General features: G+C 40.2%; 1 protein-coding gene across 1 annotated transcript in view; it reads left to right on the top strand.

Annotated features, from left to right (window-relative positions):
* The window catches only part of LOC107045702 (fibroblast growth factor receptor homolog 1), a gene marked incomplete at its 5' end in the record, with an annotated part of 21,898 nt that extends 8,272 nt beyond the window's left edge, over positions 1-13,626 (top strand). Inside the window, 2 exon segments of the mRNA XM_015268035.1 lie at positions 11,797-11,902; positions 12,456-13,626. Of these exon segments, the coding sequence (XP_015123521.1) occupies positions 11,797-11,902; positions 12,456-12,584 (235 nt within the window).
* Between the last annotated feature and the right edge of the window lie 1,681 nt (positions 13,627-15,307).

The following is a 15,307-nucleotide window of genomic DNA, read 5'->3' as shown; positions in this document are numbered from 1 at the left end:
TCACCTGCGGCGACGAGCAAGTAAGGGATACTCTGGAGGACTCAGGGACTTTGAGGGTCAAGGACTTTTGCGAGATAGTCGCTTCCGACTTCACCATAAGAGGGCGGAAGTCACATGAGGTAACATACAACGCTCATGTTCACCCAAAATTGAACTTGACGTTAGATGACGTCACCACCACTCAGCTCGAGCAACGAAGATTCAATCTGAGTGACATCCAGCTGAACAATGTCGTTGGAAACGTGAAAGAGCTGGAAGGGCTCCACGTGCAACTGGCAGCTGAGAAAGAAGATCTGAACCGGATAGAAAAGAAGTTCGATTATCGAGAATTTCTTACACACCCATCATCGATATTCACCAGGGTAATGGTGATTCTAGCATTCATCTCGGGGCTAACCCTTTACTGCTGGTGTCGAAAACCTTGGCCAGCACCCAAAAGAGAAACGCCTAGCTTCGAAGTAGCATAAGAATTTATGTATTGTATTTAATTTGTAATATTGATTATTAATGTAAAAAACCTTATTAATTAAGGTTTATATCGGTGAGTTAGGGTTAATAGAGAAAATTCCTGAGGGTAGTGATTTTCTTCCCTGGCGGGGAGGGATGTTATGCCCCAAATAACATCTCAAAATTCAACTGCTTATTCGAATAACATGAAGTGACGAAAGTGGAATAAGTTATTCGAAACAAACAGTGGAATGAAGAAATATAAAATAACGTTAAAAACTCGTGAATAAAACTTCATGAGTTAACGTCGAATACAGATAACTGGGGTGCAGCGTCAGCACTTTGCGCCCCGACGACTGGCCTTCGCGTACACCGGGAAGACGTCACCCGATGCCTTGCAGGTGTGCGACGAAGAACAATGACCTGATGCAATCGTATTACATGGGGTGATAAAAACTCGTGTAATCGTTGTCTCGGGGTCAGTTACTTGNTCGTATTACATGAGGTGATAAAAACTCGTGTAATCGTTGTCTCGGGGCCAGTTACTCGTCAATTCTTTGATTACCTTCTTTATACTTTATACTCGCTCAGTATCAAACCGAGTTTTATTTATTCAATAACTTTTAAATTAATGATTAAAAAACCAATTCCCAATAAAGTAATTATTTCTATTATTTACCCGCGTGTAATTCATCCCTAATTGAACCCAACGGAAGTACAAAATAAAATGCAGACAGATGAGGATAAAAAGCAAGATGTTGATGTCAATCAACAGTGCAAAGAGGGGGATGAGTTATTGAGTGAATTGATTCGATCCTATCCGCATATATATATATGTTTAAGGGTTATTATGGTGACACTGCAATGTTTTGAAGTATAATTCAAATGTATGAATTATAACCTCAAAACCGAACAGCTCTTGGCATGACCCGGGAGCACCACGTGGAGGTGGCTGTTCAAGGCTCCCAAAAAGTTGTTAATTGTGGGTGTGTATTCACAATTTCCAACTGGCGCAATGCTGTAATATGCTGCCTGGTCGGGTTACGCACGGTCGCTATGTTCAGATGGTAAATGACGCTCATACCTTGCTCTACCTCCTCATGCACTTAGATCCGCCGCGGTCCCTTCTGACCGCAAGTTTTATTACAAAACATAAGAACTCCACTTTCGGGAATATTCGCGTCAGATATTCGGACTGAGGTTATCGGCATACTGGAGGGTTCGCGAGGTCGAGGTCAAAGTTGCAGGACGAACACTATACCACACGACGAACGCCCACTAGTGGTCATTTCGATGACTGTCATCAAAGTGACCATAGCTCCATTTATCGTATGCTTAAGAAATCCGTTACTGTCATCAAACTGGCCTTTAAATATATATATATATATATATATATATATATATATATATTATGGGATGAAAAAAAACCCAGATGTCGATTTATGATTTGATTCGTTGCTCCACATTCATGAACAGAATTAACAATTTGATTGTTTATTTTGCAGTGATGCAATATTTGAATGTTTATTTGCGAGTGGCGAACAGAATGAATTTTATTGCGCATGTCATCTGTGTTTATATTTTTTGATTGTGCGCCGGCCCTAACACCGAGATATGTGACACACTCCAACGGAGTAGTGTCCCGCAACCTATCACTTTCCTCGGAAGGTATTGTAGAGGATGAAATTTGGGATCGAAAGTTCCCCTTCGGTTTTTCGATCAGACCATTTTTTTTTGGTTTTTCATTTTTTAACTTTGTCTGACTTTTTATTTTTACACATTCTGTTACTACTTATTCCAGGGCCGAAAAATATTTTTTTAAAGGGTTCATATTTTTTGGAAAAAACGCGTTTTTTTATGTAGTACATCGATACGTCGCCACCACACCCCTTCCAGCCCATTAGCACCGCGAATTAATTTGCAAAAAGATAAAATCACGAAACCGAAGAATTTTCTTTCCTTTATTTTTGGGTTTTTCTCATGACTACAATTAGGTCAATTAATTGGGGTCCCTCGCGACCCCAATCATTTTCGATGAAGAAAAGGAATTATACAATAAATTATTATTTTCTTTAGTTTTTCGTCGGGAAATCCTTTTCATGTGCTTTATTAAGCCTCTCACCCATCTATCATTTTCAGAATCATTTTCGAAAACAGGAATGGTAAAAACGGAACCCTAATTTTTATTTTTTCTTCGGCTTTTGGAAATGATTTTGGAAGCGTGGGGATAAAATGGGGAGTTTTTGAGTTGATGGGAGGATAGATGGATAACGCTTCTGATTACCGACATGGAAAAAAATGAAAAAGAAAGGAAAAAAAATAATTTTAATGTTAATTTCCTTTTTGGCTTTTCGGAATGATTTTGGAAGCGCAGCGATAAAGATGGGGAGTTGGTGAGTTGATGAATGGATAGATGGATGACGTGTCTGATTACTGACATGAAAAAAAAAACGAAGAAAACAAAATAATAATTCCTATTTTGATTTCTTTTTTGGCTTTTGGAAACGATTTTGGACGTGCGGCGATAAAGATGGGGAGTCTGTGAGTAGATGGGAGGATCGATCGATAACGTGTCTGATTACCGACATGAAAAAAAAAGAAAAACAAAGAAAAAAAAATTAAAATTTTAATTTCTTTTTTGGCTCTTGGAAATGATTTTGGACGCGTGGCGATAAATATGAGGAGTTTATGAGTCGATGGGAGGATAGATGGATGACGTGTCTGATTATCGAGATAAAAAAAGCAAAAAACAGAAAAAAATAATAATTCCAATTTTTATTTCTTTTTTCGTTTTTAGGATTGATTTTGAACGCGTGGAGACAAAGATGGGCAGTTTGTGAGTCGATGGGAGGGTAGATGCGGACATGAAAAAAAGCGAAAAGCAAAGAAAAAAAAAGATGATTCCAATTTTAATTTCTTTTTTTGCTTTTGGAAATGATTTTGGATGCGCGGCGATAAAGATGGGGAGTTTGTGAGTCGATGGGAGGATCGATGGATAACGTGTCTTATTATCGACATGAGAAAAAAAAAGCGAAAAACAAAGAAAAAAAGAGTCGAGGGTCATGAGGGTCACTTAGGGGAGAGTCAAGCATCACAAGGGTCACTTGAGGAGAGTCAAGCATCATGAGGGTCACTTGGGGGAGAGTCAAGTGTCACGAGGGTCACTTGAGGGGAGAGTGAAGCGTCACGAGGGTCACTTGAGGGGAGAGTGGAGCATCACAAGGGTTACTTGGGGTGAGTCGAGGGTCATGAGGGTCACTTGGGGGAGAGTCGAGGGTCATGAAGGTCACTTGGGGGGAGAGTCGAGGGTCATGAGGGTCACTTGGGGGAGTTTGCGAGTCGATGGGAGGGTAGATGGATGACGTGTCTGATTACCGACATAAAAAAAAGCGAAAAACGAAGAAAAAAAAATTCTATTTTTGATTTTTTTTTTCGCTTTTGGTAATGATTTTGAACGCGTGGAGATAATGATGGGGAATTTCTTAGTCGTTGAGAAGATAGATGGATGACGTGTCTGATTACCGACATAAAAAAAAGCGAAAAACGAAGAAAAAAAAATTCTATTTTTGATTTTTTTTTTCGCTTTTGGTAATGATTTTGAACGCGTGGAGATAATGATGGGGAATTTCTTAGTCGTTGAGAAGATAGATGGATGACGTGTCTGATTACCGACATAAAAAAAAGCGAAAAACGAAGAAAAAAAAATTCTATTTTTGATTTTTTTTTTCGCTTTTGGTAATGATTTTGAACGCGTGGAGATAATGATGGGGAATTTCTTAGTCGTTGAGAAGATAGATGGATGACGTGTCTGATTACCAACATGAAAAAAAGCGAAAAACAAAGAAATTAATTCCAATTTTAATTTCTTTTTTCGCTTTCGGAAATGATTTTGGAAGATAGTCCATACAGACTATCCAGTCCTGAAGATTTTACAGTTGGATTATATGTTTTTGAAGGTGCTGATTCTGAATATGAAGTCCGTTTTTGCCAAAGTGGGTGCCGTCTATTGGGACATAACAATTTAATTGTTTAAAAGGAGATATTGCAAAAACTGTCGGAGATACAAAAGAAGTTGACGAACAAAAATTGTTCGTCATTTTACAATACGGATTTTTTGTCATATTACTTTTTTCGATAACTACTAGGGATGAAAAGATATTTGAGGCAAGAGTGGAACGAGCGGTACGTTAGCGCGGGCGCAAAGCGCGAGCGCACTCCGATGCGTTTTGTCGAAAACTCGAAGAAAATAGAAAAAATTGTTTCAAATAAAAAAGATTTTTCATGAAATGTTGCATCAGATAAGTTTTGTGACATTTTTTGCTACTCATAATAATTTCTGAAATATTTACATTTTCGCGCTGCATAACGGGGAAAATTGATGATCCGGTCAACTTTCAACTGCAATTATTTCATAAACTATTGTAATTAGGGGAATTAGTTTATCTACGAAATTTATGCATCATCAAACGAAGAACATTTCTTGTATGAATTTTTTTTCTCTATCTCTTTTTATTCGCGAAATATCTACAGTGAAAGTTGGAAATGAGACCGGTTACGTCCATACGCTATTGTCATTCTGTGTCCCCTGATATGTCAAGAAGTTTTTATTGTTGGATTATTATTGTTGGCGTTTGTAAGTTGCTGGATTGATGACAGGCTTAGTAACCAAAGAGGAAAAAATTAGAGCAACAATATTTTGTTGTGCTACGTTTCATTTTTGATGGCCCTAAAAATGGCCGATTGTGATGTTGTTTATGCTGGCAGTTGCTGGAAATGGCTTCCTCCAGCAGCAACGCAGGCATGAATCCTCCGAAGGACGTCCACCCTCACACGTTGGAGCATCTCAGCACTGATATTGGTTACGGCCGCATGCAATCGCGCCACCAGTTCCTCCGCGGTCTCTGGGTCTATCTCGTAGACTTGTTCCTTTAGATAGCCCCAAAGGAAAAAGTCTAGCGGAGTCAAGTCCGGGGATCTGATGAGAATAGAAATTCATCATTATCTGGAACACTTTATTTTTCTCGAGTAGTCTTACCGTGCAGGCCAATGAACCCAGCCATAACGACCAAACCAACGTCCAGGGAACTGCGCATTCAAGAAGTCGGTGACGATTCGAGCACAGTGAGGGGGTGCTTCATCCTGCTGGAACCACCGAGGTTTTCCTTCGAGTGGTATATCGTCCAGTATTTCAGGAAGAGTGTGTTCGACGAATTCGAGGTGTTGACCCTGTTAAAAGAAAAAATGATAAAAATATTATTTTTCTGCCTCGATGTCGTATGCGGGCTTCATGAATACTCACATTCACATAATCCGGTAGCTTGGAAATGAACACACGATCACCCACTATTCCTCCCCACACGTTCACTTTCCACCGTGTCTGAAAACTTTTTTCCCTCACCGAGTGAGGATTTTCAACAGCATAATTATGTAAATTATGCTGATTGAAAATGCCTTCTCTGGTGAACAGACTTTCGTCTGTGAACATGTTTGGGGCCAAAAAATTTTTGTTTCTGTAATGCAAGGCCAGAAACTCGTGACGAATCGTCACCGACTTCTTGAATGCGCAGTTCCCTGGACGTTGGTTCGGTCGTTATGGCCCGCTTCACTGGCCTGGACGGTAAGACTACTCGAGAAAAATAAAGTGTTCAAGATAATGATGAATTTCTATTCTCATCAGATCCCCGGACTTGACTCCGTTAGACTTTTTCCTTTGGGGCTATCTAAAGGAACAAGTCTAGGAGACAGAGCCAGAGACCGCGGAGGAACTGGTGGCGCGATTGCATGCGGCCGCAACCAATGTCAGTGCTGAGATGCTCCAACGTGTGAAGGTGGACGTCCTCCGGAGGATTCATGCCTGCGTGGCTGCTGGAGGAGGCCATTTCCAGCAACTCCCAGCATAAACAACATCACAATCGGCTCTTTTCAGGGCCATCAAAAATGAAACGTAGCACAACAAAATATTGTTGCTCTAATTTTTTCCTCTTTGGTTACTAAGCCTGTCATCAATTAAGCAACTTACAAACGCCAACAATAATAATCCAACAATAAAATCTTCTTGACATATCAGGGGACACAGAACGACATTAGCGTATAGACGTAACCGGTCTCATTTCCAACTTTCACTGTAGATATTTTGCGAATAAAAAGAGATAGAGGAAAAAAATTCATACAAAAAATGTTCTTCTTTTGATGATGCATAAATTTTGTAGATAAACTAATTCCCTTAATCACAATAGTTTATGAGATAATTGCAGTTGAAAGTTGACCGGATCATCAATTTTCCCCGTTATGCAGCGCGAAAATGTAAATATTTCATAAACTATTATGAGTAGCAAAAAATGTCACAAAACTTATCTGATGCAACATTTCATGTAAAATCTTTTTTATTTGAAACAATTTTTTCTATCTTCGAGTTTTCGACAAAACGCATCGGAGTGGGCTCGCGCTGTGCGCCCGCGGTAACGTACCGCTTGTTCCACTCTTGCCTCAAATATGTTTTCATCCGTAGTAGTTATCGAAAAAAGTAATATGACAAAAAATCCGTATTTTAAAATGACGAACAATTTTTGTTTGTCAACTTCTTTTGTATCTCCGACAGTTTTTGCAATATCTACTTGTAAACAATTAAATTGTTATGAACAAATAGAAGACACCTGCTTTGGCAAAAACGGACTTGATAGTCAGAATCAGCACCTTCAAAAACATATAATCCAACTATAAAATCTTCTGGGCTGGATAGTCTGTATGGACTATCTTCCAAAATCATTTCCGAAAGCGAAAAAAGAAATTAAAATTGCAATTAATTTCTGTTTTTCGCTTTTTTTTCATGTTGGTAATCAGACACGTCATCCATCTATCTTCTCAACGACTAAGAAATTCTCCATCATCTCCACGCGTTCAAAGTCATTACCAAAAGCGAAAAAAGAAATCAAAATTAGAATTTTTTTTCTTCGTTTTTCGCTTTTTTTTATGTCGGTAATCAGACACGTCATCCATCTATCTTCTCAACGACTAAGAAATTCTCCATCATCTCCACGCGTTCAAAGTCATTACCAAAAGCGAAAAAAGAAATCAAAATTAGAATTTTTTTTCTTCGTTTTTCGCTTTTTTTTATGTCGGTAATCAGACACGTCATCCATCTATCTTCTCAACGACTAAGAAATTCTCCATCATCTCCACGCGTTCAAAGTCATTACCAAAAGCGAAAAAAGAAATCAAAATTAGAATTTTTTTTCTTCGTTTTTCGCTTTTTTTTATGTCGGTAATCAGACACGTCATCCATCTACCCTCCCATCGACTCACAAACTCCCCCAAGTGACCCTCATGACCCTCGATTCTCCCCCAAGTGACCCTCATGACCCTCGACTCACCCCCAAGTGACCCTCGTGACGCTTCACTCTTCCCTCAAGTGACCCTCGTGATGCTTGACTCTCCTCTAAGCGACCATCAAGACCCTCGACTCTCCCCCAAGTGACCCTCATGACCCTCGACTCTCCCCCAACGAACCCTCATGACCCTCGACTCATCCCCAAGTAACCCTCGTGATGCTTCACTCTTCCCTCAAGTGACCCTCATGATCCTCGACTCTCCCCCCAAGTGACCCTCATGACCCTCGACTCGCCCCCAAGTGACCCTCATGACCTTCGACTCACCCCAAGTAACCCTCGTGATGCTCCACTCTCCCCTCAAGTGANTCTAAGCGACCATCAAGACCCTCGACTCTCCCCCAAGTGACCCTCATGACCCTCGACTCTCCCCCAACGAACCCTCATGACCCTCGACTCATCCCCAAGTAACCCTCGTGATGCTTCACTCTTCCCTCAAGTGACCCTCATGATCCTCGACTCTCCCCCCAAGTGACCCTCATGACCCTCGACTCGCCCCCAAGTGACCCTCATGACCTTCGACTCACCCCAAGTAACCCTCGTGATGCTCCACTCTCCCCTCAAGTGACCCTCGTGACGCTTCACTCTCCCCTCAAGTGACCCTCGTGACACTTGACTCTCCCCCAAGTGACCCTCATGATGCTTGACTCTCCTCAAGTGACCCTTGTGATGCTTGACTCTCCCCTAAGTGACCCTCATGACCCTCGACTCTTTTTTTCTTTGCTTTTCGCTTTTTTTTTCTCATGTCGAAAATAAGACACGTTATCCATCGATCCTCCTATCGACTCACAAGCTGCCCATCTTTATCTCCACGCGTTCAAAATCAATCCTAAAAACGAAAAAAGAAATAAAAATTGGAATTATTATTTTTGTCTTTGTTTTTTACTTTTTTTACGTCGGTAATCAGACACGTTATCCATCTATCCTCCCTTCGACTCACAAACTCCTCATATTTATCGCCGTGCGTCCAAAATCATTTCCAAGAGCCAAAAAAAAAAAAAAAATTTGAATTATTATTTTTTCTTTGTTTTTCTTTTTTTTCCATGTCGGTAATCAGACACGTTATCGATCGATCCTCCCACCTACTCACAGACTCCCCATCTTTATCGCCGCACGTCCAAAATCGATTCCAAAAGCCAAAAAAGAAATCAAAATAGGAATTATTATTTTGTTTTCTTCGTTTTTTTGTTGTTTTTTATGTCAGTAATCAGACACGTCCTCCATCTATCCATTCATCAACTCACCAACTCCCCATCTTTATCGCCGCACGTCCAAAATCGATTCCAAAAGCCAAAAAAGAAATCAAAATAGGAATTATTATTTTGTTTTCTTCGTTTTTTTGTTGTTTTTTATGTCAGTAATCAGACACGTCCTCCATCTATCCATTCATCAACTCACCAACTCCCCATCTTTATCGCCGCACGTCCAAAATCGATTCCAAAAGCCAAAAAAGAAATCAAAATAGGAATTATTATTTTGTTTTCTTCGTTTTTTTGTTGTTTTTTATGTCAGTAATCAGACACGTCCTCCATCTATCCATTCATCAACTCACCAACTCCCCGTCTTTATCGCTGCGCTTCCAAAATCATTCCCAAAAGCCAAAAAGGAAATTAACATTAAAATTATTTCTTTTCTCTTTGTTTTTCATTTTTTTCCATGTCGGTAATCAGAAGCGTTATCCATCTGTTCTGCCCTCAACTCAAAAACTCTCCATTTTATCCCCACGCTTCCAAAATCATTTCCAAAAGCCGAAGAAAAAATAAAAATTAGGGTTTCGTTTTTACCATTCCTGTTTTCGAAAATGATTCTGAAAATAATAAATGGGTGAGAGGCTTAATAAAGCACATGAAAAGGATTTCCTGACGAAAAACTAAAGAAAATAATAATTTATTGCATAATTCCCTTTCTTCATCGAAAATGATTGGGGTCGCGAGGGACCGGAATTAATAGACCTAATCGTAGTCATGAGAAAAACCCAAAAATAAAGGAAAGAAAATTCTTCGGTTTCGTGATTTTATCTTTTTGCAAATTAATTCGCGGTGCTAAAGGGCTGGAAGGGGTGTGGTGGCTACGTATCGATGTACTACATAAAAAAACGGGTTTTTTTCCAAAAAATATGAACCCTTTAAAAAAATATTTTTCGGTCCTGGAATAAGTAGTAACAGAATGTTTAAAAATAAAAAGTCAGACAAAGTTAAAAAATGAAAAACAAAAAAAAATGGTCTGATCGAAAAACCGAAGGGGAACTTTCGATCCCAAATTTCATCCTCTACAATACCTTCCGAGGAAAGTGATCGGTTGCGGGACACCACCATTATATATGTCTGATGTATAATAATATAGTACAGTATCTCTCTATATGTATAATAAAAAAATAAGCCCAAAAATTCAGGCGATGCTCAAAATTCAGGCGACGCTTGATCCGGCCCATATATGGGGGGTGCCCATATATGGGGGGGTGCCCATATGTAGGGGGTGCTCATATAGGGTGGGTGCCCATATGTGGGGGGGAATTATACGTATGTGGCCTCTTATGGTAAAGTATTTATAGAGCTATCGGAAAAACGCTCCCGGTCACACCCATTCGGTCACACCGGGAGCCGGAAACGAGCGAAGCCAGCGGGGGCTTCAGGGCTTCAGAGGACGTCCCCACCCCTGGAGGGTCTCAAGGGTCATAGGGGCCCTAAGGGTCATAGGGGTCATAGAAGGGCTAAGAGTTATGAGGGCCACGAGGGTCACAAATGTACTAAGGCTCTTAAGGGTCACGAAGGTCATAGAGGTGCTAAGGGTCATAAGGGTCATAGAGGGGCTAAGGGTCATAAGAGTCACGAGGGTCTCAAAGGTCACAGGGGTCATAGAGGTTCTAAATGTCATAGAGGTTCTAGGGATCACGAGGGTCATAGGAGTGCTAAGGATCACGAGGGTCATAGGAGTGTTAAGGGTCACGACGGTCATAGGAGTGCTAAGGGTCACGAGGGGCATAGGGTTAATAAGGGTTATAAGGATCATGGGGGTTCTAAGGGGACTGCCCATATATGGGTGGACGCCTATATATAGAGGGGCTCCCATATATGGGGGGTGCCCATATATAGGGGGAGTGTCCCTATATGGAGGGTGCCCATATATGGGGGGGTGCCCATACATGGGGGGCATATATGGGATATGCCCATATATGGGGGTGTTCATATATGGAGGGTGCCTATATATATGGGCGGTGCCCATATATGAGGGGATGCCCATATATGAGCGGTGTCCATATATGGGGTGGTGCCCATATGTAGGGGGTGCCCATATATGGGGTTGTTCCCATATACGGGGGGGTGCCCATATATATGAGCGGGGGCGGGTACCTATATATATGAGGGGTGCCCATATAGGGGGAATGCCTATATATGGGGGTGGCCATTTATGGGGGGGTGCCTATATATGGGGGGGAATTATACGTTTGTGGCCTCTCATGGTAAAGTATGTATAGAGCTATCGGAAAAACCCTGTTCACACCCACTCGGTCACACCGGGAGGGGGGTGCGAGCGAAGCGAGCGGGGGGGGGGCGAAGCCCCCCCCGGGNAGCGAAGCGAGCGGGGGGGGGCGAAGCCCCCCCCGCGGTTGGCGAGAGGAGCGAGAAGGGGGCGTAGCCCCCTAGTAGAATATAATATAATATAGTATTATCGCAATATTTTTAATGTATGTTATCATCATTTACAAAAAGCCTAATGACACAATACGCCGTATAGATTGGATAAAAAAAAAGTTACACTGGATTTTTTGTTAAAGGATAGTGCCATTAAAAATTTCCTGAAACGTCAATACGTTACGGAACACGATTAGGAGAATTCAGCTGTAATTTCTAGCCGATTTTTAATTCTCAATATTTGCATTCTCACAAAAATAGTATACACATTCTGTTATTACGATGTTATATGAAATGAAGGAAGTCTTCAAAAATTGTTTCGTCTTTTCTAGATACATGTTAATGCGAGACTGTTGGAGTTACCTGCCCGAAGAGAGGCCTGATTTCGAAGCAATCGTCGATCGACTCGACAAAATCCTCACCCAAACATCGAATCAAGTAAGTTGAGCCATTAGACGAATTTCCGCAAGTAAGACCACGAGAGCTTCAAAATTATCGAGCAATTCTCGCTAGGTTCGTTGCAAACAAACGGAGTGCTTCGCACTCGTGATTTTTTAACCTGAAAAACTTGACGACTTCGTTTGTGTGCAGGAAACCTTGAGGGAATTACTCGCTTAATTTTGAAGCTCGAGTAGTATTCGGGAGGGAATTTTCCCATCCAAATGTCGGCCATAGGAATTGCACTATGAGACAAAATCCATCTGACAGTTGATCTGACTCGACCACGGAATCTTTTGTTTTCCACAAATATAATCAAGATGAAAAATTATCAGTTGAATTATCAAAAATTATCAGCTGAATACCGTGTTGACTATATGAAATAACAGTCGAATAGTGCAATTCTATGGGCTGACATTTTGATGAGGAAAATTCCCAGTATCCATCCTCTTCTATTCATTGACCTCAACTACTCTGCATGTATTAGTACTGCGCCCAACGATATTGACTACGGCGAAAAGTGGTTTTTAATATTTGCCTTGTCTGCTGCCAGGAATATCTGGACCTTGGACTGCCGCAATTGGACACACCACCATCCAGCGCGGAATCCAATCTACCCGACGACGATGAAGACGATGATGGCCAAGAGCAGTTCCCGTACCTGTTGAAGAACTCGATGTAAAATGTAAGATATGAGAGCATAAGCGACTGTCGTAACCGCGTGTGTGCATGTAGAAGGACAAATAAAATGATAATAAGTGAGGAGCAAGTGTGAATGATTATCGACTGGCGCAAATGAACACGCCAAATATTATGAATCAGTATTGACAAATAGCGCATATTTCAATGTATTGTTTAATTAAGATGGAATTTATAATGAATTCAGGATGTCATGGGAATTTCACTAAACAAATTTTCTACATTGTTGATAAAAAATTACATTTTTTTTCATTCACAAATACGTTAGAAGATTTTGTTATAGTTTCCATTCACCAAGTCGGATAAATATTGTGGTATTGGATAAATGGTTGCAAAGGCACTTATGCAGCGCTTATCACCTGATGACGAGTACGTCCATTGTATTTTCTTTATTCATTCTACCAATATATATATTGTTTATTGAATTTATTGATAGTTACTGTGAATCGCCAGGTTGCAATTGATGCGGGAACCAATTCTGTGTTGTTCTTTTCCAGTAGAAAAGAAAACATTTTTCAGCAATCTATGACATAACCCATGACGACTTTAATATCAAATGATGGATTTTACATTGTAAATTTCTTAAGGGAATGTGCCATCAACCAAGTGTCTTTTATCTATCGAGACAATTTATTCAAATTAAATTTTTAAAGGGTAGGTGGAAAAAATAGACCTGGAAAAAATAGCCCACGCACCCAAAACGTGCTAAAACTCACCTAACTTGAAAATTTCTCTTGGTCTATTTTTTCCGAGATTCTTTTCAAAAGCATTCAGGCGAATTTGTAGCCTACGAAAATGCATAATGATTTGTTTGTAGAACCTTGGTGTCAAGTAACGGCATGATGTTGTGTTTGTAACTAGTCAATGTTTACATCGTTCTACGTTATCTTTTGTAAATTGTAACAGTCCATACGCCAGGGCCATTTCTGTGTCCATTGACATTTTTTGTTTTCCCCATTGCCTTTTATGGTTGGACTTTATGTTTTCAGGGTCGCTGATCGCGAATATGATAACCATTTTTTCGAAATCACGGGCCGTCTATTTGTTTATAAAAATTTAATTGTTTAAAACGCTCTGTCGCAAAAACGGTTTGAAATAGAAAAAAATGTTTCAAACAAAGAATGTTTTCCTCACATCAAAAGAAACATTTTTTGTCATATGACTTGGTTCCCTAACTCTTATCGTTGAAGAGTTATTGTGCGTGGGAGTAACTCAGGCGGTGCGCGACCACTTTGGCGTAACGGAAGCGCGCTTCAGGGCGGATTATAGCGAATCTGTCAAAGATAGGGCAAAATAGTACAAATCAAAAAAATTTGTTAATGAAAAATGCATCAATTAAGTTATGAGACTCTTCACTCTATCTCCAGTAGTTAATGGGATATTCGCGTTCATGTGCACGGTGGCGGGTCAAATGAGTCGTCCGTTTCACATTCAACCGTAATTATCTCATTAACCATTAGTGACACAGACAAATGTTTCATTACCAAATAGATGCATCACAAAATAACAAACATCTTTTGTTCGAAATATTTTTGTCTATCTTCATTAGCTTCAGAGATATTTTAAGCGAGAGTCAGACTCCGACTACGCAGTCCGTTTACTTGAGTTCCACATGCACTCTCGAGCGCCCGGTCGACGACGAGTGTGGACACCGTCTTCTCCGAATTGGCAAACAAAAGCCTTATCTATATGTTTTGATTCTGGACCTTTTCAATGAATTCAGTCGCATGGTATTGGATGAAGAGAGATTTGGATATGCCTTCGTTGAAGACGACTTGATCCCTAAGCGCATTTCTGAACTCATTTCACCTGCACATCAGCTAGTACCCAATTGCACATGTACAAGTTGTGTCAAAGCAACTTGCATGTGCTTTTTACATAAAGTGTCCTGTTGTTCTTTTTGCACCTGTCAAGATCAGAAAAAGTGCAGAAATCCATATAAATAGAGTTCTCATATCCAACAATTCCTGTTGTTTCCATTAAAAGTGGTTCGTAATGAAAAAAAAAAATTGTCAGTTCGAAAATGATTTTCCTCCCCAGAAAATGAAGATAGAGAAAAATGTTTCGAACAAAAGATGTTTGTTATTTTATGATGCATCTATTTGGTAATGAAACATTTGTCTCTGTCACCAATGGTTAATGAGATAATTACGGTTAAATGTGAAACGGACGACTCATTTGACCCGCCACCGTGCACATGAACGCGAATATCTCATTAACTACTGGAGATAGAGTGAAGAGTCTCATAACTTAATTGATGCATCTTTGACCGATTCGCTATAATCCGCCCTGAAGCGCGCTTCCGTTGCGCCAAAGTGGTCGCGCACCGTCTGAGTTACTCCCACGCATAACTCTTCAACGATGAGAGTTAGGGAACCAAGTCATATGACAAAAAATGTTCCTTTTAATGTGAGAAACATTCTTTGTTTGAAACATTTGTTTCTATCTCAAACCGTTTTTGCGACAGAGCGTTTTAAACAATTAAATTGNTAACTCTTCAACGATGAGAGTTAGGGAACCAAGTCATATGACAAAAAATGTTCCTTTTAATGTGAGAAACATTCTTTGTTTGAAACATTTGTTTCTATCTCAAACCGTTTTTGCGACAGAGCGTTTTAAACAATTAAATTGTTATGAACAAATAGACGGCCCGTGATTTCGCAAAAACGGTTATCATATTCGTGATCAGCGACCCCGAAAACATAA

The sequence above is a fragment of the Diachasma alloeum genome, unplaced genomic scaffold (genome assembly GCF_001412515.2).
Source record: "Diachasma alloeum isolate Michigan unplaced genomic scaffold, Dall2.0 Dall_scaffold_01060, whole genome shotgun sequence".
Lineage (NCBI taxonomy): Eukaryota > Metazoa > Arthropoda > Insecta > Hymenoptera > Braconidae > Diachasma > Diachasma alloeum.
Note: the sequence above shows the minus strand (reverse complement) of the source record. Positions and strands in the feature narration are given on the sequence as shown.